Here is a 23,902-nt window from a genome sequence, read left to right as displayed (position 1 = left end):
TCCAGGGATGGGCACTCAACCACACCCCTGGGCAGCCTGTGCCAGTGTCTCAGCACCCTCGTTGTGAAGGATGCTTCACCCTTCCCCGGCCGGGAGGAGCTGTCACTGTGCAGGACAGGGGCAGGTCACAGCCTGGCCCCAGCTGCTGCAGGAGCTTCACAGCTCACACAGGTTTGGGGTCTGGCTCCAGCTTAAAACAGGAGACCTTTTTAATGCTTGAACGCTGCCAGGGTGGAAGAGGAGAGGTTTGACAGGTCTGTAGCTCGAAGCTGTGGAGAAAAAACAATCAAAGAATAAATAAAAGGCAGCAGAAATGGTTCAGCCTCTGGTCACTGGTGCAGAAGTTCAGCTGAGGCCTAGGTGGGATCCAGCATCCTGAGCAGCCACTGCCAAGGCAGGACATCACCCCCCCCCAGGGACAAGGGGAGCATCCCAGAGCATCCTAGAGAGCAGAGCATCCCAACCAAAGCAGAACATCCCCCCCCCCAGGCCAGACCATGCCCACATGAGCTGCCCATGAGGGCTGGCTGGGCTGGCAGAGCCTGGTGCAGCTGGGCCAGGAGCTGCAGCAGGGTCACCTTCGGTACCCAGCACCACGCAGTCCTCGTTCTGCAAGGGGAGCAGTATCTCATTTCTTCCTCAATTAGCTCCTGATTATCAGTGTCCCAGGGCCCCTTCCCAGTCTCTGTTTAATGCACCATTAATAATTCATTTCTCAGATAGCAGGCAGGCAGCGTGGGGCTGGGGCTTTGTGACTAATAAGTAGCAGAGCAACCCTCTGCTCCAAGGGACAAATGAAGGGAGCAAAAATAAAGAATCAAAGATAATCTGTTTGGTGGCCTTTAATCAAGGCCTGGATGAAGGCTTTGCTCACTCAGGTGAGGAACACATGGGCACACTCCTTCTCCTCCTCCTCCTCCTCCATGGTGGCTGCAGGCTGCTGGGTTCCCACGCTTCACCGATGCTCAGCGGCACCACCCCACCGCCTTCCCTGGCAGCAGGGAGGGGAACTGAGTCATCCTGGGGCAAGATGTGCCACCCTGCTCCCGGGGCTGGAAGTGAGCTGGATCCTTCCTCCAGCTGGGAAATCCCAGGCAGCCAGATTTCCCCAGTCCCTGCATCAGGAACTCCTGGAAGCCCCTGGATGTTTCACTCAGAATCCCCCAAATCCCAGCCCACAGACACGTACTTGGTCCTGCCTGGGTGTAAAATCTCCTGCTTTATACACAGGAACTCAGGACTGCAGCTGGCAGCACCAGTGTGGGACAGGGCACTGCATGTTCCCAGCCTCGTGCCCCCCAAGGAGGGAAAGCTCTCAGCAGGTGGAATGCCAGGGGCTGGGGTCTGGAATGGGTGGGCTGAGCATCACTCCCACCACAGCCATCCCCATCGCCAGGCTGGGCAGTGGCACTGGGGCTGTTCTGTGGTGGGCTGGGGCAGTGGGCACCAGGAAAGGCTCTTGTGAGGGGTAGGAGCAGGGCAGAGCTGGCACCAGGCGCAGAGTGTGGCAAGGAAGTGCTGGGCACGCTGGCAGCTGCACGTTAAGTGTGACAGGTCCCTGGCAGATCCAATTACAGAGCCAGGCCTCAGCAGAATCTCAGCCCCGAGGTTTAGTGCATGAAATCCTGCTGGGGGATTTTCTGACTCTGCAGTTTGTGCCATGGGCCCCTGCAGGCTCTGGGCTCTGCTGGCACCCATCGAGCTGCCCCTGTGTCTCCTCCCCACCATGCTGCACCCCATCTCCTCTCCACATCCCCCTGGGGCATGGCCCAGAAGCAGAGTCTCCAGCAGGGAGAAGCAGGCAGCCATGGCTGGAGAAGGAGGCACACAGCAAATCCTCCTCGGGAGGAAGTCCCCTCCTGGCTGCCCTGGGAATGCTCCTCGGGTGAGCGGCTGAGCAGCCTCCAGGGATGAGGATATTTGGGCTGGAGAGGCCCCGGGGGTGTGGGGCTGGGTGCTGCCCCGCGGCGCTGTGCTCCAAAGCAATGTCGAATCTCTGGCTCAAGCCCCGAGCTGCCTGCTCTGCCCCTGCCCTGCCCGAGCCGTGCCAGCTCCTTTCCTCCAGCACACCCTGGGTTTATTTCATCTTTTGCAAGGTGGCTGCTAGGACAGCGCCGTGCCCCGGTGCCAGCAGCCGGTCCTGCGATCACAGGCGGGGAGGAAGCTTGGGATGAAAGCTGCAGCACCGCGGCCGGCAGAGCAGAGCTGCGTCACCGTCCCCTGGCTCTGGAACCTGGGAGCTGCTGGGAAGGCAGATTTGCTTCCCACCTGCAAGGCTGCTCCATCCTCTGCCCTCCACAGCTGAGCCCAGGCTGGCAGGGAGGAAGGTGCTGGAACGCTGCTGGGGGCTGGGATCCTGCCCCTCTCCAGCCCCAGCTTCTGTGCCCTCCCCGGGGGCATCTGATGCTCCCCATGTGTAGGCTGCAGTCATACTAGTGCCACCCAGCAGGGACACCTTCCCCAGCCTGTGGTCTCAGCATCCCTGGGCACATGCCTCCTGTGCCACCAACAAGGCTGGCATCAGCCGCCTGCGTGCCAGGCAGCTTTTTTAGCCTAAGCAGAATAAAACTGCAGTGGTTTTATTTCCTGCCTCCCTGCTCAGGGCGGGAGAGAAATTGTTCGATGCTAATCCCCTTGTTTAATCCGGCAGCAGCCTGCCGTGTGAACGCTCGGCTCTGACTCCCGGCGGGGGGCGGCAGAGGAGCAGCCGCGGGGCACGGAGCCGCTGCAGCAGGGCAGGGCTAGGGGGTGCCCGGGTGATGTGGGGACTCCCACACGCTCCTGGCAGTGCGGGAGAGGGGAGGAGGAAGCAGCGTGGGGAAAGAGCTGATGGTTTGCGGGATCGAGTTCCTGAGCAGTTTTCAGCAGGCTGAAATTTCCCCTGGTGCAGAAAGGGAGGCTCCAGATGTCCCAGGAAAGGTCACCTCAGGGCCTGACATGCTCAGGGGCTCTAGCAGAGACCCTGTGTGATAGAGTCTCAGATGTGCCTGGGAAGCAGAATTTAGTCCCTGTCCCCATCGTCCATCCTGGTGCTGCCCAAACTCACTTCTGTGTGGGGCAGAGCCACAGGGGTGGGGCAGAGCCATAGGGGTGGAGCAGAGCCACAGAACCACAGAATTGTTTCTGCTGGAAGACAACTCCAGGATCATTGAGTCTGGCCTTCAGCCCAACACCACCACGGCCCTCAAACCCTCTCCCCAGGCACCATGTCCACCACAGGTTTTGAACACCTCTGGCATGGTGACTCCACCACCTCGCTGGGCAGCCTGTGCCAGCCCCTGAGCAACCATTGCAGTACAGCAACTGTCCCTCACACCCAACCTCACCCTCCCCTGGCACAATTCCAGGCCATTTCCTCTCATTCTATCACCTGATACTAGGGAGAAGAGACCAACCCCCACCTCCAGCCTCCCTTTTAGGCCCTGGCTCAGGACCCCTGGCCCAGGCATCTGTGGTGCCACCAGAGCATCACTTCAGGGAAGGCACCAGGGCTCCCATCCAGCTGCTCTGTGCTCTCCTGCCTGCAGGCTGGGCCTGCAGTTCCAATTGGCTTGACTCTGTCTCCAAGCCCTCAGCCTTCGTTATTCCTCCCCCAGCTCAGTTAAAGAGCCCTTTAATACCTGGCAGTTTTCTCCCCGGGAAGGTGCCTGCAGACTGTAATCAAGGCACATCTGAGGCTGCTTTTCGTTAAGCTAAACAGATTGAGCTCTAAGTCTCTGCTCAACACCCAGCCTCGGGAAAGGGCCAATCTGAGGCACTGCCAAGCAGAGAGGAGCCAGAGTCGTTCCAGCTGCGGCATTGAAAGGTGAATTGTTGCTTTCAGACGCTCCGACGATAAATGAAATGGGCTGGACAGAAACAATGGTTGTGGTGCCCTCGCTCTGCTCTGTGAGCACAGACGGCTGCCAGAGGCTCCAGGGGTGCTGGGGAAGGAGGACGAGGGTGTTCCCAGGGCTGTGCCCGTCCCTACACCAAGCTGTGGCCTGGCACCCGGCAAAAAAAAGCCACCGCGAAAGAGTTTCACCAGGCTTTTGCCAGCGCAAGTTGCTGCTGCAGGGGTTTGCTGCGGGGCTAATGGTTCCTGGCTCTGCCGGCAGGGAGCCGTGGGGGCTGGGAGCAGAAGTGCTTCGGGGAGCTGAGATAAGCAAAGGAGCTCTGAGCCAGCCTCGGATCCCGAGGCTACAGACAGGGATGTGTCAGCACCCAGGGACCCTTCCAGCTGCCCTCTCTGATGCCCAGCTATTGGAGGGCACTGGAGCGGTGAGTGGGGCCTCAGGCTGGCATAAGAACAGGGCAAGCAGCACTGGGTGCATCTGTCACTCACCACGTGGGCATGGCCATGCTGTGCCCAGGGAGGAGGCAGCAGGGTGGCACAGGGCAGGGTGTAGACCCCTCAGAGGACTCCAGCCCTGGCTGTGTGAAGAGTAGGGGGAGCAGAGGCGTCTGAGGGACATTCTGCCAGTGCTCAGGGAGAGCTGGGAGCAGGCTAGGGCTGGGGCCAGGGTTGGGCAGCCCCACGACACACAGACCTTCAGCCTCCTGGGTCCCTGTGGCTCCAGAGCTGCTTTATCAGCACAGCCTGGCCCCAGCCGATGCTGCAGTGACCTGAATGGCTGATCAGAAGGCAGCACCTGCTGCCCCTGTCCTGAGCTGAGGGGTGCAGTGACAGTCAGGGTGGACTAACAGGGGGGTCCCAGGCACACATGTCCCCAGGCCCTCACAGGGGCTGGCCCAGCCACAGGCAGCTGCATGAGGCCAGCTCTGAAGGATGATGGCTCTGAAGGACGTCGGTCAAGGTCGCAGCACCGATTGCTGCAGCTCAGCTGTTCCCTGTCACCAGCACCAAGGTGACCAAGCCCCTGGGAAGGAGAAGCCAGAAGAGGCTGGGGAGCAGAGGTGCACAGAGAGGAACAAGGAGGGGCTGGGTGCAGACCCACTTGAGAAACCCGTGGAGCTCCACGGGGTGATGCTGTCCTGGCCCTGCACCCCAACGAGCTCAGGGGAACCCCCTCAAAAATGGGCAGGTTTGGACCAATGCTGCAGCGATTCAGGTTTGGGGCACCAAAGTGGGCACCCAGCTGGGTCTGGGCTGGTGGGGTGGCACCAGCCTCTGCTCCAGGCACCCCTAAGATGAACTCAGCCTGGATTCTCTGAGCCCAAATCAGGGCAGTTTGAGCTCAGCAAAGCTCTGCGGGGCCCCTGCAGGAGGGGTCCTGCCTGGGGAGGGGGGCGAGGGGCCAAGCCCAGCCCCTCCCGGAGCTGCAAATAACTCCGGTGGCCTCGTTACCCAGATTCCGGCCAACGGGAGCTGCATTCGCGTCTCCCCCGGGCAAACTCCACCTGAAACTGGGCCATGGCCCCCGCCCAGCGCAGTCGCCGCCTCGCCTGCTCCCGCCCCATCCTCGCTGGGGACAACGGCAGAGCCCCGGTGGTCGTGGTGCTCGGTACCTTGCCCTGGAGGGGCTGCGCAGCAAGGGGCTGGGTTTGGGAGAGAGATCTCTCTCGGGCATCCCGGTGCCCGGTAAAAAGCTGCCCCTCTCTCTCGGCGAGCCGGGACCGGTCCGGCAGCGCTGACAAGACGCCGGCCCCGCCGCTCACCGGGGTGGGAGGTCCCGGCGCCCGCACCGTGGGCGAGTCCCGCGGGAAAGGAGCACGGAGGGACCTGCGGGTGTGAGCCCATGGGCACCGGCTGAGCATCCCCCGGCACGCCCCGGCCCGGACTCGCTGCCGCGGGTGTCCCCCAACTCCCCGGGCGCCGTCACACGGCCGGGCCGGGCCGGGGCTTCCCTCTAGCGGCGGCAGAGCGCGGCGTGGCGAGTGGACTCCGGGGCTGCCCCAGCCCGGCCCGGCCGCGGGAACTCCGGTACCGAACTCCCGGAGAAGCCCACGGGGTCCTGCCGCCAGCGCCGCGGCTCGCCCCGGGCACCAGGAAGGTTGGGTCTCGGGTGGGTGAGCTGGGTGGGTTGGGCTGCTCAGGGCACGAATCATGGAACCGTTTTGGATGTTAAAGACCTTTATAAACTCATCTAGCCCAGCATTGGCCCAGCACTGCCAGGACACCACCAAACCACATCCTCAGCACCACATCTCTAGGGCTTTGAAACCCCTCCAGGGATGGGGACTTCACTGCCCTGGGCAGCCTGGGCCAGGGCTGGACAGCCCTCAGCTGGAAGAAATTGTTCTTCATATCCAACCTGAACCTCCCCTGGGGCAACTTGAAGTGTTTCTTCTTGTCCTGCCACTTGTTCCTTGGGACACTGACCCCCATGCAGTGTCTGTGAGGAGGGGTAGGACTGTGGCAGCTCCACAGGTGAGACCCCAGACACTGGGGACACCTGCAGTGCCAGCACAGTGGGATCTGGGTGTCCAGCAGGCAGTGGGGGGGCTCTGGCTTTGGTGCAAGTGTCACCCTGCACTGACCCCCTGCACACAGCGAGCTCTCACCACCAGCAGCACTTCCCCTGGCCCCAGTTCACATCCAGGTCTTTAGTGGAGAACCACAGGAGACAGCTCAGAAGCTGCCAGAGAAGCACAGGACCATGTGCTGGGCCCCTGGGGCAGGAGGGAAAGGCAGCAGGCAGAGGGCAGGGCAGGGTTCAGCTGCTGTCTCCTCCAGGTCTTCTCCTTCCTGCGTGGGCACAGCAAAGCCTCCTGCAGGCTCTAGCAAGGGATGTGCTGCCCTGGCTCAGTCCAGTGAAGAAGAGGAGGAAGCTGTGGCTGACTCTGCACAGGCCTGGATGGAAGGTCCCATGCCAAGGGTGGTAAGGGTGGATGGTAATGGTCCCACTGCCCTGGGAAGAGTCCTCTTGGGAGCAGAGCCCAGGCTAGAAGGATTGGCTGTGGGTGCTGCAGCAGTACTCGGTGTAGTCAAACTCCTCGATGGGGAAGGTCACAGCACTCCACTTCTTGTACCTCCTCCTCTCCGCTGGCGTTTCCACCACGAAGCTCTTGATGCAGAGGATGGGCAGCTTCACCTGGCGGTAGATCATCTCCAGCCCCCAGTCCTGAGTGGGCAGGGAGGGCACAGTCACACAGCATCCCTGGCCACACACCAGGGATGGAGGCAGCTCCTTGCTCCCAGCGTACATCCCCCTTCGCAGACAGCTGCCCACGGCCTGTGCTCCACCACACAGCTGTGGGCTGAAGGGGACACAGCTCCTCAGCCAGGAGCTGGGGCACAAGGCACAGCCCCTCCAGGCCAGCTGGGCTGCAGCCTCGGGGACACTGCCCTTGGCACGCTCACCTGGCTGCACTGGCTGCATGCAATGCGGCAGCCTGGCTCCCAGTCCCTGAAAGTCCTCTGGAAGTGCATTTTCCCTGAGGAAACTCTGTAAGAGAGCCTGCAGGAAGGGATGGGAGATGTGCTGAGGACAAAGGTCCGAGGGACAGCTCCGGGGGCGTCCCACAAAGCCCCCACAGCCTCCCTGCACCCATGTCCCCAAGAAGGAGCTGGCAGGAGGCTGCTGCCACCCCCTGCCCGTCCTCAGGCAAGGCTGTGGTGGCTCAGCGCTACCAGCCCCAGCTCCTACCCGGGGTGGATGCTGACGTGGTGAGTGCCCTCCACGGTGCGGATGTGGCTGCCCTGGCACACGGCCGCGCCGCAGCCGGTGCAGTACAAACGAACGGTGCCAGGGTCGTGCAGCCGCTGCCGCTGGCTGAGCTTGGCCTCCTTCAGCTGCCAGATGGCAACAGCCACCTGCTGCAGCTCCCTGATCTGCAACGGGCAGGGGAACGTGGGGTGGGGTCAGGACAGGGTCTGCACAGGGCTATGGACACAGACAGAGAGCAAGGAACACAGCTGGGGAGAGAGAGAGAGGCATCATTCCACGAGCAGGAGCCACACAGCAGAGTGGGCACAGCTGGATGGGCACAGACAGATGGACAGGGCAGGGTGGGCACAGCAGGACAGATAGGGAAGGATGGGCCTGCATTGCCCCACACACAGCTGATGCTGCTCCCTCCCAGGAGCCGCTGCTGTCCCAAAGGGAGAGCAGGCAGCCAAAAGCAGGGCACAGGGGCACAGGGCACAGGGGACTGCGCCCAAGCAGCAGATGTGGGCAGGAGCTGCCCATCCTGCAGGGTGCTCAGGGCTCACCTTGAGGTGATATTCCTGCTTGGGCATGGCCTGCACCACTCTGATTGCCCTCTCCATGAGCTCCACCAGGCTCTCATTGAGCAGCTCTCGAGAGACTTCCCTGCTGTGGGCTTTGGCCACAACGGAGTAGACGCTGTCCTGGGCACGAGCGCGGCCCCGGGCCTGCAGCGCAGGGCCGAGTGCTGTGCTCAGCTGAGGGGGGCCGTGGACAATCCCCCCAGGGAGAGATCCACTCTCCACATCTTGCACCTTGCCAGGGAGATGCTCTGCCAGGGCTTGAGCTCACATCCAGGGAGCCCCCAGCAGATGCAGGATGCCAGAACCCCCTCACCCTACCCCTGTGGCTTTGAGGAGTCCCAGCAGGCTGCCCCCCGCTCCCCCTCCCCACTCCAGGGCCGGGCAGCTACCTGCACCATGGCGATCTCGTTGGTCATCAGCCCATAGCGGACCACAATGTTGCACTCAGGGATATCCAGGCCCTCCTCGGCCACGCTGGTGGAGAAGAGCAGGTTGAGGGCTCCCTCACGGAACCGCTTGATGGTGTCCTGCTGCTCATTCTGGGGGCCCAGGAGGTGATGCTTCAGCAGGCATGCAGGGCTGCAAGTGCCCAGCACCACCCTCAGCACCCACAAAGCTTGCAGCGAGGGCTTGGTCCAGCTCCTTCACCTGCGTCATGGCCTTGGTCTGGTTGCTGCAGCCGGCGCCGGTGAGGACAGCAGCCCTGATGTGCCGGAGTGCAGCAGTGTCCTGCAGCCAGCTCAGCAGGCTGTGGGCACTCTGCCTTGTCTTGGTGAAGACAATGCCACGAGAGGTGCCCAGGGGCTGGAAGTGCTCCTGCAGGATCTCCTCCAGCTTGCTCAGCCTGGGGTTCTTGTAGCGCTGGTCCCCAGCGAGTGCCTGCAGGCTCTCCCTGTTCTCTGTGCAGGAGAGCAGAGTGTCCAGGGGGGTCCTCAGCCCCCCCAAGCAGCCAGCACCAACCCCCTCCAGGCCCCTCCATTACCCTCAAACGTGGCGTTGAGGAAGCGTTCAGTTGGGTCCTTGGCATCCCCCTGGTCAGCATAGAACTGCTGGAGGCACTGGAAGGCGTCGACCATGCGCACAGCATCGCTGACCAGCAGAGCGTCGTTGTAGCGGCGCAGGGCCAGGGCGCACAGCCGCCTGCCACGGCAGAACCCCTCCGACGCTGCCCAGGGGCAGCACACAGCCCGGTCACAGCCAGGACAGGGCCAGGACAGAGCCAGGACAGGCCACAGTCACAGCCCAGCCCCCTGGCTGCTGGCCCTCCCCAGTGTGCCCTTCCCACCACCTCCTCACCTGCCTTCTCCAGCTCCACGATGCGCTGCTCGTACATCTGCGTGCCGAAGTCCCGCGGCAGGTCAGGCATCTCCATGTACTCATGGATCTGCTCCATTATCTTCTTCAGCCTCTCACCAAAAGGGTCCTGGGAGCAGAGAGGGGCACAGGGCCTGAGAGATCAGGGACATTGCTTGGGAAGCCTCAGAGGGACCACCCAGGACCCGCACACAGGACCCGGGTGGTTGTGGGACCCCTGAACCGTGCTCCAGATCATCTTGTTCCTGTCACTGGCCTAGGGGATAGAGGACGGAGTCCCTGGCTCAGCAGGGCTCAGGGTCCCATCTTCCACCCAGCGAGCAGCTGTGTGCCACCAACCAGGCACTCCCCACCTGCACTCTCTCCTGGCACAGGTCGTGCTGCTTCCTGGGCTGGGGCACCTGGCTCTGCAGCTGCTGCACCTCCTCCTGTGCCGATGAGATCTCCTCCGTGTCCAGGTTGGCACAGATCTGAGAGGACAAGACCTGATTGCAGCCCTGAGACTGGCAGCCACCCAGCATTTGGTGCTCACTGCCACCCCAGCAACGTTTGGGACATCTTCCCAGGGCTGTTCAATGCCTCCACACCAGGTCACTGACCCCCACCCCCAAGGGACACCCCACAGCACCAGGGCTGTTGCACCATCAGCACAGGACCCACCTGCAGGATATGCTCTATAGCCCCCTCGAGGGTGGTTGCCCCACCGGTGCCAGGGGAAGCCGTCAGGCCCAGGACCTGCGGCAGGTCCTGCTGCCCATCGAGCTTGCGCTGGAGGTAGCCCAGCATGATCCTGTTGTAGACGGCGTCCTTGTGGGTGTGGTGGCACTCATCGATCACCAGCAGCGAGAAATCTGCACGGGCAGGGCAGGGCAAGTGAAGCCAGGACAGACCCCTGCAGCCCACCCGCGCGGCCAGCAGCGCTGGGGACCCACACCCACCCGGCAGCTCCACGTGGGTGTCCTCCTGGCCGCTGCGCAGAGCGTTCAGCAGGATCTGCGCCGTGCAGATCACGACGTCGCTCTGCCTCACCACCTCGGCGAAGAAGGTCTTGTGGCTGCTCTCGCCGCTGACGGCCGCCACCTTGAAGTCCTTCTGCAGCTCATGGAACTCCTTCTGGGCGTGCTGTTCCACCAAGTGCACCTGCGCCCCGAGCCCCCTGCTCAGCTCCAGCATGGCACCGCGACCCACGGCCACCGCCGGGGGCCCACGGCCGGCAGCCAGCAGGTGCCCCGTGACTGGGAACGGGGCCCGGGGGCTACCTTGTTGACCAGGAAGGCCACCTTGGCCCCGCTGCGGCTCTGCAGGTGCTGCCGGCAGACGTGGGCAGCCACGCGAGTCTTGCCGGCGCCCGTGGGCAGCCAGATGATGCAGTTGCGGCCGCGCAGGGCCGGGGCCGCCGCCTCCCGCTGGTACCCGCGGAGCTCCATCGCTGGCCGCCGCCGCTCCCGGAGCTGCTCCCGAGAAACGAAACTCGGGGAGCTTCCGCCGGAGCCCAGCGAGGGGCGGGTCCCGCCGGCCGCGCTACAGGGACCGGGGCAGCGGGGCCGGGCCGGGCCCAACCGGGGCGAACCGTGCGGCGTTGAGCCGGGCTCAAGCGCGCCGTCCGCTCCCCGCCGGCGACCGTTCCCCCTTCCCCCGCTGCCTGCCCGGTCCGCAGCGGCCGAGGCCAACCCCCGCCGGCAGCCCGGCGCAGCAGAAGCAAAACAGAAACCGAAAGCGGGCGGAGCTCCGGGGGCCGCCCCCGGGGCCGCCCTCACCAGCACCCAAACCGAGCTCCGCTCCCCGGCCAGCCTGCCCCCTTCCACCCCCGCCCCCAGAGCAGCATCGGGCACCCCAACCAGCCCTCTGCCCGGCTCGCCCGCCGGGTGCCACCCCCGCGGCAGTGCTGCAGGCTTCGCACAAGGACATTTATTTAAAAAACAACAAACCCAACAAAACCAAAACCCAACAAAAACACTGGCAGGGAAGGGGGGCAGGGGCTGGTCCCACCCAGCATCACCAGCACCCACCCAGTGACGCCAAGGCAGCAGGGGCCAAGCAAGGACGGGGGACAGAACAGCACTAGGGTCGGGCACTTGCCAGCCCAGCAGCCAAGGAGGGGGCAGACAGCCCCTGAAGGGTATGGAGGGGGCAGACAGCCCCTGAAGGGCATGGAGGGGGCAGCCGGGTGGGGGGCAGGAGCTGACTCCACACCCAGGGATCAGAGGAGGGGGAGAGGGCAGCCCCCGGCCCCCTGGCTGGCAGTAGGAGTGGGCAGGGAGGGCAGAGCTGATAGAGGCAGCAGGAGCTGGGGGGTGCAGGGGCTGATCCCCCCCCTCACAGCAGGACCCCAGACCAGAAGCAGCAGGGCTGAGCCCCACCATACATTCAACGAGAGGGGTGGGGGCTGGGGGCTGCCTGTGCGTGGACGGAAGCAAACCAAAGCACTTGTGTGCCCCCCACCCAACCCCCAGCCACCAAGAGCCAGGGCAGAAGGCACAACCCTGGGCAGAAGTGCCAGTGCCAGGGCTGTCTGGGCCCCCAGGGAGAGGCAGGAGCTCAGCACTGCCCAAATTCTGGGCAGAACCTGATAAGGCAGCTCTGGCCCCACTGCTTAACCCCCCCCCAAGGAAGAGCATCCAACCCCTAACCCCCCCAGGGAAGACCCAGCTCCCCCCAGGGCTGCTCAGCAGCACCAAACCCTCCAGCAGCCCCTGCCCACGGAGCAAGAGCTGGTCCCACGGCAGCCCTGTCCCCCTCCTTGGCAGGGGGGCGGCAGCCAAGGCAGGCGCAGGCCAGCTCCCCTACTTGTCGATGAGCCCCCCCTCCTTCAGCTTGAAGTAGAAGAACTTCTCCAGGGTGTTGGCACACTTGCAGTAGTCGCTGTCGGGGGGGTTGTACTCGCGGCAGTTGGTGATGATGCGCTGCAGGTCGGCGATGAAGAGCTTCTTGGTGACGTAGTAGCGGTTCTTCAGCCGCTCCGTCATGGTCTTCAGGTCTGCCAGCAGGGAAGGGTCAGGCCCCTGCTGGCCTCTCCCCCCACCCCCCAGCACGGACCCCCAAGATGGGGAGCCTGCAGCTGTCCCCTTACTGTCCTGCCCCAGGGCTGCTGGCACAGCCACCTACCGATGGGGAACCGAATGATCTCGTAGTAGTCTGGGGCCTCCGACTTCTTCACCGGCTCCATGAAGGGCCAGGCGCTGGGGTGGGTCTGGAGCAGGGGGCAGGTGACAGCAGTGAGCAGAGGCAGCCCCTGAGGGCCTCAGCACACAGGGGTCCTGCTACCTGTGTGCCCAGGTCACCCCAACCGCCCCCAGGACAGCCTGGCCCAGAGGAGGCTGCTCCAAGCGGGGATGGACAACCCAGAGAGGAAGGCTCCCCTCCTGCCCTCACCTTGATCTGGGCCAGGAGGTTCTTCAGGGTGTTGTAGAGCTGGTCTGGATCCTTCAGCTCCTTGCTGCAGGACAAGATCAGCACCTGTCAGCCCCTCTCCATCCCAGCATTCCCACTGCCCTATCCCAGTGCTCCCTCCACCCCATCCCAAGGCTCCCACCGTCCCATCCCAGCCCTGGAGTGAGGGACACAGCACTCACCCCTTCTCCTTCCCCAGGGGCTTCCATCCTGTTTCTCCTGGAAGGGAAGGGTTAGTGTCAGCTCTCCTGCCCCCTGCCTGTGGGTGAGGGAGGCTGGAGCCCCCCAGCACCCAGCCCCCCCAGCAGGACTCACGGATGCCAGGGACGCTCTCGATGGGGATCTGCCTCACACCCTCCTTGAAGCAGGTCAGGCCAGGGTAGACCTTGCGGATCTGTGCCTGCTTCCTCTCGATCAGCTTCTTGATGATCTGCAGCAGGAAGGGAGGGTTGGAAGCAGGGAAGGGAGGAGGGACTGCAGAAGGCTCCAGGGAGCAGGACCGGGATGTGACACCCACAGACCCTGAGCACTGGCTGCAGCCTCTGCCCTAGGCTGGAGCCACCCCTGCCACCATAAACACCACCATGGTGCACCCTCTGTGCCCCATCACCCTGCCCCCAGGAAGGATCAAGGGCCGCTTCCCAAGAGCTGGCACATCCCTGGATGTCTCCCCTGCCCTCAGGAGGTGGCTGGCAGGAGCACAGGCTGGCAGAGCCTGGCAACACCCAGCCGGGGGCCATACCTCCTTCTGCTTCTTGATGATGTGGGAGAGCTCGGTGTAGGGGATGCGGGGGTTCAGCTCACACTCCATCAGCGTCGCCCCCTCGTAGTCCTTGATGTAGCCCAGGTAGCGGCTCTTGGGCACCTTGATGTCCTTGGAAAAGCCCTAGGAAGGAGAGGCCAGGTGGCAGGGGGCCGGCGGGCAGGGGGCCGGCGGGCAGCTGCCCTGGGCAAGCAGCTCACCTGCTTCTTGAAGTAGCCAATGGCGTACTCGTCGGCGTAGGTGAGGAAGTAGAGGATGTTGTGCTTGATGTGGTACTCCTTCAGGTGGTTCATCAGGTGTGTGCCATAGCCCTGGGGGTGCCACCGTGAGACAGGGACCCCCGAGCCGGATGGGACAGACGGGGCCCTCCCACCCACAGACACAGGCAGCTGGGAGATGCCCCAGAGCCAGGGCTGCTGCTCAGGGCCGGCCAGCACCGGGCAGGTCTGGGACAGAGACCACCCCCAGGCACCCCCCCTCATGCCCCCGGCCCCCACCTTGACTTGCTCGTTGGAGGTGACGGCGCAGAAGACGATCTCGGTGAAGCCCTGGGTGGGGAACATGCGGAAGCAGATGCCGCCGATCACGCGGCCGTCCTTGATCAGCGCCAGGGTCTTGTGCTTCCTGCGGGCAGGGGCCCAGGGTCAGAGGGGAGCCCCCCCGCGCCGGGCCCCCCCCGGCGCCCCCCCGGCCACGCACGGGTCGAAGACGAGGCGCGTGATGTACTCCTTGGGCATGCGCGGCAGCTGGTGCGAGAAGACGTTCTGCAGCCCCACCAGCCACATCAGGATCTTCTTGTTGGACTTCTGCGAGAGGGAGTTGCCGATGACGTGGAACTCGATGATGCCGCGGCGCTCCTCCAGCCGCGCCGTCTCGTCCCGCGCCGCGTTGGCCGACAGCAGGCTGGTCTGCGGCGCGGACACGGGGGGTCAGCCGGGCCTCGGCGCGCCAGGGAAGCGGCTCTGCGGGCCCCGCAGGGCGCCGGCGCCACCTCAGGGCCCCCGACCCCCTACCTCGGGGCCCAGCATGGCGGCGGGGTCCGTGATGGTCAGCATGACCTCGTTCACCAGCTCCATGGGGATGTCTCCCATGACGCGGATCCGTTTGGCATCCTCTAGGGTCAGGCTCTCGGGCAGCTTCCTCTTCTCCCCTGGGGAGCAGCGTGGTACATCCAGCACCAGCAGCGACCAGGGAAGGGTTCCGCCGGTGCCTGGCTCACACCAGCCCTACCTGGCAGGGGCTCCGGGGCGCTGGCATCCATGCTGGCCGCAGAGCTGCTGCTGCTGAGCTTCTTGCTGAAGAGCGGAGTGCTGGGCACGGCCACGGTGCTGACCGCAGCTGCAGGACACCAAAGAGGCCTTGTGACTGCCAGAGAACAGCTCCTCAGGCAGCCCAGCTGCAGCCAGGGCCAGGGCTCACCCCCACCTCAGTCCTGTGTCCTACTGCTCCCCGGGGTACCTGGGCGGGACACCAGCTGGGCTCCCTCCGCGGCCGGCACGGTGAAATCGGCCTCCCAGATGGGAGAGTTCTCACCATAGATCTCCTCCTCCAGCATGGACAGGAACCTGGAGGAGAGCAGCCCCATGCAAGTGCCCCGAGGGAAGAGGTTGCCCAGTGCCACGCTGACCACCCCCATGCCAGGCACCTACTTGGGGAAGTGGGTGAGGATCAGCGTCCGCTTCTCCGGCACCAGTTTGTCCTTCTCCACTCGGAACTTCTCCAGCAGCTGCCGGCGAGTGACGGTGAAGATGGACTTGAGGAGGCTGCGCCCGAAGACGTGAGTGGTCTCATAGCGGGGAAGGCTGTCACAGCTCTGGGGCACGTGGCAGTAGCAAAGCCACCTGGGAGAGGAGAACATTCCCCAGCGACCCCAGAGCACCCATGGCCCTTCTGGGAATACACCGCTGGAAGCAGGGCCAAGGGGGCAGCACCCCAAGGGTCACCGCTGGGCTTCGGAAGCAGTGTCCCTACCGCTCTCCCAACAGACCAACCAGCCAGGAGGGCTGGGGAGAGGCCCAGACCCCGGTAGCTGGAGGTGAGCCCCACACAGAGTCATAGAACTGTTAGGCTTGGAAGGGACCTCAAGGATCAGCTAGGTCCAACCCCCCTGCCATGGGCAGGGACACCTCACACCGCAGCAGGTTGCTCACAGCCACATCCAGCCTGGCCTTCAAAACCTCCAGGGATGAGGCTTGCACCACCTCCCATGAGGAAGAGTTCTTCCCTGAGGAAGAGTTCCTCCCCAAGACCAGCTCTAGTGGTGTTATGTTTTATTTCTTAGGATCAGCAATCCCTAGAAACACAAAGGCTAAAACTCCACCAGCACAGAGAATCCCAGAATCCAGGCATGCTGGGGTTGGAGGGGGACCTCTGGAGCTCCAACCCCACTCCTAAAGCAGGGCTCCCACAGCAGCTTGCCCAGGAGCACAAGGGCCAGATGGGGTTGGGAGCTCTCCACAGAAGGACACTCCACAACCTCTCTGGGCAGCCTGCTCCAGGCCTCCAGCAGCATCACACCAAACAAGTTTCACCTCCTGTTAAGAAGGAACCTCCTGGGTTCCAGTTTGTGCTCACTGCCCCTTGTCCTGTCCCTGGGCACCACTGAGAGTCTGGCCCCAGCCTCCTGCCCCCCACCCTTCAGCTCCTGCTGGGGCTACTCTGCTCCAGGCTCTCAGCCCCAGGGCTCTCAGTTTTTCCTCCTCACAGAGCTGCTCCAGGTTCTTCAGCAACTTCATAGCCTCTGCTGGCCTCTCTCCAGCAGCTCCCTGTCTCTCTCCAACTGAGGAGGCCCAGAACTGGACCCAGTAGTGCAGTTGTGGCCTTACTGGGTCAGAATGTTGCTGAGCTTAATGCAGGGTTCTTTGCTTTGCTCATGAACACAAATGGACAGACAGAGCAACAGAAAGGAGACTTCAGAGGCTCAGAGGCTCAGCAAGCTCAGCCACAGGCTTGTTTCCCAGCTCAGAGCCAGGCCTGGTTCCTGGATCACACAGCACTTACACAGAGGTGGCTGGAGAGGACAGAACCCCTCAGGCTGGCCAGCTCAGACCCCTCCCGCCCTCACCTGGTGTAATTGACCTTGTAGGTGGCCACATCGTCGCTCTGCGAGCGCTGCCGGAACTGCGACGGCGTCTCCAGCTTCCAGTAGTTGAGGCAGAGCAGGAACATCTTGGAGAGCTCATACATGGTCTGGCGCTCCTTGGGCGGCAAGTGGCTGAACTTGTACTGCACGAAGTTCAGGACACCCTGAGGAGAGGACAGGGCAATGGAGGGGCGCCCGGTGCTGCAGACCCTTCGGTGCTGCCCCCCGAAGAGGGAGGGGACCGTGAGGAGCAGCAGAGCACAGCAGAGGTCACCGGAGCACCGTGGGAGCCTGCAGAGCCTCACCTGCTCGATGTTTGGCTTCTCAAAGGGAGGGCTGCCCAGGGACCCCTCGACCACCGGTTGGCTCATCTGCAGGATGCACTTCCGCAGCAGCTGCGGGGACAGCGTGGGGAGGGTCACCGGCGCCCCAGGCGCTGCGGGGCGGTGCAAGCGGCAGGGCCTGCTAAGGGCTGCACCGACTCTCGCAGCAGGGAGCCGGCAGGGGCCCCCTCGGAGCAGGGATGTTCGTTCCTTGCAAACCTCCTCCCATGGACACTGGAGCCCAGGGGAAGCTGCTCTCGGGGCAGGGCTGGAGGCTCAGCTCCCGGCCAGAACACAGCTCCCAGCAGAGCAGGCAGGGGGACAGCGGCCGCAGCCCACCCAGCCCCCTGATGGAGCCCAGGCAGCCCTGCTGCGAGCTGTGCCCAGCCCCAGACGCACCTTGAACAGGTAGAAGTAGACCTGCTTGGTGTCTGTGTCCTCCTCCTTGTGCACCGACATGAAGAGGTTCTCCACGTCCACCACCATGCCCAGGAGCCTGTTGATCTCCTCCTCAGAGACGTTCTCCAGGTGGGACACGTGGTCTGCTGCAGTGCAGGGAAAGCCACAGTCAGCCCAGGGGGGTTCAGCTCCGCTCCCCTCCCCCAGGGGGCCCGGGGGGTTACCCAGAGCGTGGCTGCAGCTGCGGCAGGGCTCGCTCAGGTTGGTCACCGGCTGCTGCAGGTCCATGCGGGGGGCAGTGGGGGGGTTGGGGTTCTTCCAGCCGTTGCACTTGCAGGCGTCATTGGCCTGGGACAAGGGGCAAGGGAGGCTGCCACACGGCAGGCCAGACACTGCCCCGTGCCAAGGGTGCCACATTCTCTGCCCAAACAGCCCCCCAGAGAGCCTTCTTGTCTGTCCCTCCCACCCCAGCACCCACCCTGTGTCCCCCAGCACCCACACTTCTCCTGGGTGCAGCTGCAGGCTCCTGCATGCCCTGCACACAGAGGTTCCTGCACCTCCCTCCCACAGCTCAGTCCTACCACCCCCTGCCACGCACAGTCCAGCACGCCCCTCCTGCAGCTCCCCATCGCTGTGCACCCTCACATCCCCCTCCTGCACCCACCACATGCTCCTCCTGCCCATGCACCCCCTTGTCCGTCTCAGTGTCCCCCGCTCCTGCAGCCCCCACCTGTGCATGGCCTTGTCCCCTCCTCCCTGCACCTCCCACATCCCTGCACTGCCTCCTGCACTGCCCAATCCTGCACCCCCTCCCCAGCTCAGCAGCCCCTTCTACATCCCTCACCCCGCCCATCGTTCTAACCCTCACACCCCCTGCCCAGCTCAGTACCCCCGACCCCTGCAGCCCCCACCCATGCATGACCTTGTTCCCTCTTTCCTGCATCTCCCCCACCCCTGCATTGCCTGCTGCACCCTAACCCTGCATCCCCTCCTCATGCCCATCCTTGCACCTCGCTCCTGCATCCCTCCTGCTGCACCCCCGCCCATGCAGTGCCTCCCGCCCCGCTCCCGCCGCCCCCAGCCCCACCTTGCAAGCCGAGAAGACCCCCAGCTTCTCCAGCTTCTTCCCGCGGGGGAACCCCCGCACCTGCGCCTTGCGTTGACTCGCTCGTTGCTGTTGGCTTAACCCGGGCCGAGCCGGGTCACTGGAACCCGTCCCGCCCCCCCCCCCTCCTCCCGTTACCGTCCCGCTTCCCGTCGCCGCCGCCGTTCCCGTTCCCGGACCCGGGCCCGGCGGGGGCCGCCCCGGTTGCGCGGCCTCCGGCTCCGCCATGCCGGGCCCGGCGTGCACTCTCCCCTCACTGCGCCTGCGCTGCGGGAACGCCGGGATCGGTAGTTTGGGGGCGGGGTGGGTTCGGTTTCGACGGTGCCGGTTAACGCCGCCCGCAGGCACCGGGCGGGAGCGCAGCGGCGCGCGGCCTGAACCGGACAAGGAGGGTCGAGAGCTGACCGGTACCGAGTACCCCGAGAGCCCTTCCCGGGGTGGTACCGGCGGTGGTACCGAAGGACCTCTCCTCCGGTAACCGGTACCGGAGCCGGTACGGTTGGACTTGGAGCTTTGCAGCCGCTTGCACAGATGGACTTTGGTGGGGCCCTGTCCTCTCTGCATTGTAGGGGGGATGCTGGCACGGCTTGGCACAAGCTGGCACAGCTTGCAAGGCACAGCTCATGGCTATGGGGTGCCGCAAGGCAGTGTCACAGCAGCGTCCTAACCCTGGGGGTCGAGCGCCCAAGGGCTGCCCCCAGGATGCTCAGGTTTGCCCCCACTGTGCTGGAGAGCCTCAACCAACCTTTCTCACCAAGAGAGGGATGGGAAGAGGTGGCAGGGATGTGCCCTGTGCCAGCACAACTTGCCTCCCCGGGCTGCCATCTCGCTGCGTGGGCACGGCTGAGGGTCAGGAGAGCTCAGCAAGCACAGAGAGCAGGCAAATAAAAGTCAGGAATATTTATTACATATCAAAAACGCTCCAGAACTTGAGCAGAGACCTCCCCCCCCCCCACCAGGCCCCCGGTGTGGTCCTGCTCTGCAGCTGGCAGCTGCCTCGGTAGCCAGGCTCAGCCCAGCCCGTGCCAGGCTCCGTCACGCCTTGGCTCGCTCGGCTCCGTCATCGGTGCTGGTTGTCGACTGTGCCACCGCTGGCCCCATCTGGATGGGCACGTTCCTCTCGGGGGCAGCTGGCAGTGCCAGCCTGGGGGCCTCGATGCGGAGCTGCCCTTCCTTGGACAGGGAGCAGGTCAGGGCCTCGGCGTCCACCTCCTCGGGCACGTCCCACTCGCGTTTCAGCACCTCGTACTTGTAGGAGAAGGAGCCCTTCTCGTCCGTGCTCTGTGTCTCCTTCTGCCCCACCAGCACCACCTTCCTGCCCACCACCTTCACGGACAGCTGCTCGGGAGCGAAGTCCTTCACGTCCTGGCAGACGGAGAAGCCCTCCCCGGAGCCCTGGGTCAGGGCTGCGCTGGCACTGGGGGCTCGTTCCGCGGCGATGCCAATCCGGCTGGCACTGCTCCCGCTGCTCAGATACTGCTCGAAGCTGCTCATGAACTCCCGGGCTCTCTCCATCTCCAGCCGCAGCTCCCGCTCCAGCTCAGCGAAGATGGTGCCAGGATGTGGCCAGAGGGTGCGGACAGGTCCCAGCCATGGGAAGAGGGAGCTGGACATGGGTGGCATGAAGTGCATCCTGCAAAGCATCTCGGCTCCGGTGCCTGCTCCCGGCGTGTCTGCGGCTCTGCTCGGCGCTGGGGCTGTGCAGTGCTCTGCCGGAGCTGGGCAGCCGCGGGTTTTATCCTCCCGTGCCCGGGGGTGTGCCCCTTCCAGAACACTCTCTCCCCACGCCGCTCCCGCAGCCATCGCCTATTTTTGAGCGGCTGAGTGTCCGCCAGCAGAAATAGCAGCGCCTGCTTCAGGGGCAGAGTCACCAGCCCCGAATAGGAGCTGCAGGCACCGCGGGGAGCTCAGGTTTCTGCAGAGCCACCGTGATGCAGCAGCTCTCCTCTGTCTGGGGGGGCCAGCAAAGCCCTGCCCATGGTGCTCATGCCAAGGGCCAGCAAGCCCCTTCCTGTGACCCTCGTGCCAGGGGCCAGCCAAGCCCTTCCCCTGGCTGGGAGTGAGCAAAGCTCTTCCCGTGGCTCCCCTACCAAGAGGCAGCACAGCCCTTGCCCTGGTGCTCATGCCAGGGACTGAGTGGAGTGTGGGTTCTGCCGTGCCAGGACCACATCTCTTTGGTCATCAGGGGGTCATTCCTGCACCCCTCGCTGCCAGACACCTCCCACACTTTCTAGGCACTCCCCGACCTGAGGACTGCCCCCCACCCACTGCCAGCTCCTCAGCACCACCCTGCCTGAGGAGAGGGAGCCTTGGGCTGAGGGTCCTGCAAACAGGGAGGAGAAAGGGGGACAGAGAGGCTCTGGTGCCTGCAGGTGGGGGGAAAGAGGTCACAGGTGAGGAGGTGGAAGGGAGGGAGGAGAGGAGCCCAGCCCTGCTCCCTGCCTGGAAAGGAGAAAGGCCACAGATTTTTGGCAGGGGTGGCTCAGGCATCCCACTCAGAGGCTGAGGTGATGCTGCTAATTATAAGCCAGGAGAGCAGAGCTGCGAGAGTCAGGGTGAAGGTATGCAGGGCACGACGTAAGCGGTGCCTCTCCTCACGGGTGAGTAACAAGAATGAGCTGGAACGGGCTGGAAAGCGCTGAGCTCTTCTCCGGAGGGTGACGTAATGTGCAGGATGAGGCCACTCCTCCCGGCAAGGGACATAAAAGCCGCGGGCGGCAGTGCCGGGGCAGAACTCTGAGCTCCAGAGCCAGCGGAAAAAGCAACAGCAGCACCAGAGCGATATCTCCAGCAGCGACAGCAGCTCCAGCAGCGACAGCAGCTCCAGCAGCGATGCTTTGCAGAATGCACCTCGCACCCTTCGCCTCCAGCTCCCTGGCCAGCCGGCTGGGCACAGTGAGAACCCTCTGGCCGCACGCAGAGACCATCTTCACCGAGCTGCAGCAGGAGATGGCGAGGGCTCGGCAGTTCATGAGCAGCTTCGAGCAGCTCCTGAGCAGCCAGGCAGCCAACGCCGTGGAGCGAGCCCCGAGCACCAGCGCGGCCCCGACCCAGGGCTCCGGGGAGGGCTTCTCCATCTGCCAGGACGTGAAAAACTTCGCTCCCGAGGAACTGTCGGTGAAGGTGGTGGGCAGGAAGGTGGTGCTGGTGGGGCAGAAGGAGACGCAGAGCACGGACGAGAAGGGCTCCTTCTCCTACAAGTACGAGGCGCTGAAGCGCGAGTGGGACGTGCCCGAGGAGGTGGACGCCGAGGCCCTGACCTGCTCCCTCACCAAGGAGGGGCAGCTCCGCATCGAGGCCCCCAGGCTGGCACTGCCAGCTGCCCCCGAGAGGAACGTGCCCATCCAGGTCAGCCCTGCAGCCCCCCAGCTCGGAGCAGCCTCTGAGGAGGGAGCCAGCGGCAAAGCCAAGGCGTAAGGGGAGGCAGCTGCTGGCCCGCGGCAGGACCGGAGCCGACGGCAGCAAGCCCTGGGGGTGGCCCCGAGGATGGCTCCAGCAAGGAGCTCACTTTTTTCACTCTACTGGAATTGTTTTGTACCCAATAAATAAATCTTTTGCATAGAACCTGTTTGTGGCCTCCTGGTGTTGATTGGTGGGGAGGTTGCACCCTGCCCTCAGCTCTCGCTGCCAGAGGAGCTGGATGCACAGAGAGGGAAGAACCTCCCTTAGGGCCTCAGGGCAGCACAAACTGGGTCAATGGTGACCTCACAGGGAGGAAAGGATCGGGGAGCAGGGTACAGCTCAATGGGGGGGGGGGAGGCAGGAAGGTCCCAAGCAGGGAGAGGTGGCCCCACAACAGCACAGCTCTCCCACAGCAGGCAGGTTGCATGGGCTCCCTCTTCACACTGCTGTCAGCCCCACAGCCCCTCTGCCCCTGCTCAATGCCCACCACAGTGGGGGGCCTGGCTTGGTGCAGGGGAGCCTGTTGTCAGCCTTCCTTTCCCCTTACACAGCCTGGAAAGGGGCTGCTGGAGCCCCCCCTGAGATTCCAGCAGAAGGTGAAGCTCATCTCCAGGCTCTGTGTAACCACCACAAGCAGCTGTGCTCAGGCCTGGGCAGGCAGCAGGTATGCAGCTGGGCATGCCTGTTTGTGCCAGCACTGTTGCCAGTGCCAACAGCCCTTCCCCGCTGCAGGTCCCTAGCCCTGAGTCACTCAGAACCCAGCAGTGGATGCTCGGACAGCCCAAAGAGCATCTTGGGCACCACCCCAGAGATGGAGAACCCACAGCCTGGAAGGAGCCAGGAGTGTCCCCTGTCAGCTAGAAGTGAGAGCAGGAAGCCAGCAGATGGCAACAGCAGCTCCCCCTGTGCTCACCAGGCTGCTCAGAAGACCTCCAGCAGCAGCAGTCCAAGCCCGAAGCAGTGAGGCCTCAGGCGTCCTACAGAGGTCTGGAGCTCCTCAGGTAACAACAACAAAGCAGCACCCACGGCCCCAGGGGAGCAAAGCCCAGCTGGGGGGAGCCCTGAGGCTGCTGAGCTGGAGCCAGGCACCAGGAACTGGGTCCCTGAGTCGCTCCAGAACCTTCCTACTGCCAGGATTTTAACAAAACCCAGCAGGAGCAGCAGGCACCAAGCCCCTGGAGCGAGGAGGAAGGCCACAGGGGCAGAGGCTGCTTGCAGAGGCGACTTCACTGGCAGGTACCCAGCAGGGCTCAGACACAGGGAGCAACTGGTAAGGGCCATGCTGAGCATGCTGCTTCTCCTGCCTGGGTGCTGTACCCAGTGCCAGCAGCCCAGGGCACCCCTCAGCCTCCAGCACAGCTGCCATGCCCTGCTGCACTCCCCTCCTGCTCTCAGCTGAGGAGGAAACCTGAGCCACACTCTAATGGCTTTAGAAAAGCCTTGGTTTGGTGACACAACTTCAGGTGCTGAGGAAGACCATGGTGACAGCTCCTCTGCACCACCAGGCAGCCTGCTGCAGCCAACACCAGGTCGAGTCTGGCACCAGGAGACATTTAGAATAACTTTAGAATAAACCAAACCAGGTTGGAAGAGACCTTCAAGATCATTGTGTCCAACCCATCAACCAATCCAACCCACCTAAACAGCTAACCCATGGCACCAAGCACCCCAGCAAGCCTCCTCCTGAACACCTCCAATGACAGCGACTCCACCACCTCCCTGGGCAGCCCATTCCAGTGGGCAATCACTCTCTCTGTGTAGAACTTCTGCCTAACATCCAACCTGAACCTCCCCTGGTGCAGCCTGAGACTGTGTCCTCTTGTTCTGGTACTGGCTGCCTGGGAGAAGAGACCAACCTCTGCCTGTCTACAACCTCCCTTCAGGTAGTTGTAGAGAGTGATAAGGTGACCCCTGAGTCTCCTCTTCTCCAGGCTGAGCAACCCCAGCTCCCTCAGCCTCTCCTCACAGGGCTGTGTTCCAAAGCCCTCACCAACTTTGTTGCTCTTCTCTG

At 63.8% G+C, this 23,902-nt stretch overlaps 4 protein-coding genes across 7 annotated transcripts; 1 reads left to right on the top strand and 3 right to left on the bottom strand.

Moving 5' to 3' along the window:
* Positions 1 to 6,004: 6,004 nt before the first annotated feature.
* Positions 6,005 to 11,164, bottom strand: DHX58 (DExH-box helicase 58). Of its 3 annotated transcripts, XM_068167039.1 has the most exons (12): positions 10,687 to 11,164; positions 10,366 to 10,567; positions 10,088 to 10,278; positions 9,781 to 9,897; positions 9,410 to 9,536; positions 9,096 to 9,278; positions 8,762 to 9,012; positions 8,503 to 8,652; positions 8,096 to 8,257; positions 7,530 to 7,714; positions 7,244 to 7,340; positions 6,005 to 7,004 (listed from the first exon to the last, which is right to left on the bottom strand). In XM_068167039.1, exons 1-12 carry the CDS (start codon positions 10,852 to 10,854, stop codon positions 6,825 to 6,827), a joined length of 2,013 nt encoding a protein of 670 aa, XP_068023140.1. In that variant the 5' UTR covers positions 10,855 to 11,164; the 3' UTR covers positions 6,005 to 6,824. The 3 variants fall into 3 exon arrangements, with proteins under 3 accessions (XP_068023140.1, XP_068023139.1, XP_068023138.1); XM_068167038.1 differs by lacking the exon at positions 7,530 to 7,714 and having other exon boundaries at positions 10,687 to 10,925; XM_068167037.1 differs by lacking the exon at positions 8,096 to 8,257 and having other exon boundaries at positions 10,687 to 10,925.
* A 901-nt stretch (positions 11,165 to 12,065) lies between these two features.
* KAT2A (lysine acetyltransferase 2A) lies at positions 12,066 to 18,738 on the bottom strand. 2 transcript variants are annotated; one of them, XM_068167017.1, is made up of 18 exons: positions 18,472 to 18,738; positions 17,609 to 17,732; positions 17,385 to 17,527; positions 16,968 to 17,057; positions 16,645 to 16,826; positions 15,230 to 15,421; positions 15,039 to 15,145; positions 14,811 to 14,918; positions 14,594 to 14,730; positions 14,280 to 14,488; positions 14,078 to 14,204; positions 13,781 to 13,891; positions 13,560 to 13,703; positions 13,133 to 13,247; positions 13,000 to 13,036; positions 12,800 to 12,863; positions 12,533 to 12,617; positions 12,066 to 12,404 (listed from the first exon to the last, which is right to left on the bottom strand). In XM_068167017.1, the coding sequence occupies exons 1-18, from the start codon at positions 18,715 to 18,717 to the stop codon at positions 12,211 to 12,213; spliced, it is 2,415 nt and encodes an 804-aa protein (XP_068023118.1). In that variant the 5' UTR covers positions 18,718 to 18,738; the 3' UTR covers positions 12,066 to 12,210. The 2 variants fall into 2 exon arrangements, with proteins under 2 accessions (XP_068023118.1, XP_068023117.1); XM_068167016.1 differs by having other exon boundaries at positions 12,067 to 12,404; positions 17,385 to 17,530.
* Positions 18,739 to 19,374: 636 nt separating this feature from the next.
* LOC137455826 (heat shock protein 30C-like) lies at positions 19,375 to 20,307 on the bottom strand. Its single transcript, XM_068166939.1, has one exon. It carries the CDS (start codon positions 20,290 to 20,292, stop codon positions 19,525 to 19,527), a length of 768 nt encoding a protein of 255 aa, XP_068023040.1. The 5' UTR covers positions 20,293 to 20,307; the 3' UTR covers positions 19,375 to 19,524.
* Positions 20,308 to 21,212: 905 nt separating this feature from the next.
* Positions 21,213 to 22,057, top strand: HSPB9 (heat shock protein family B (small) member 9). Its single transcript, XM_068166940.1, has one exon. The coding sequence runs from the start codon at positions 21,322 to 21,324 to the stop codon at positions 21,904 to 21,906; it is 585 nt and encodes a 194-aa protein (XP_068023041.1). The 5' UTR covers positions 21,213 to 21,321; the 3' UTR covers positions 21,907 to 22,057.
* Positions 22,058 to 23,902: the final 1,845 nt, after the last annotated feature.

This window comes from Melanerpes formicivorus, unplaced genomic scaffold, assembly GCF_026170545.1.
Source record: "Melanerpes formicivorus ecotype bairdi unplaced genomic scaffold, bMelFor1.0.p_v2 SCAF_112, whole genome shotgun sequence".
Lineage (NCBI taxonomy): Eukaryota > Metazoa > Chordata > Aves > Piciformes > Picidae > Melanerpes > Melanerpes formicivorus.
This window is presented reverse-complemented; position numbering and strand designations above follow the sequence as displayed.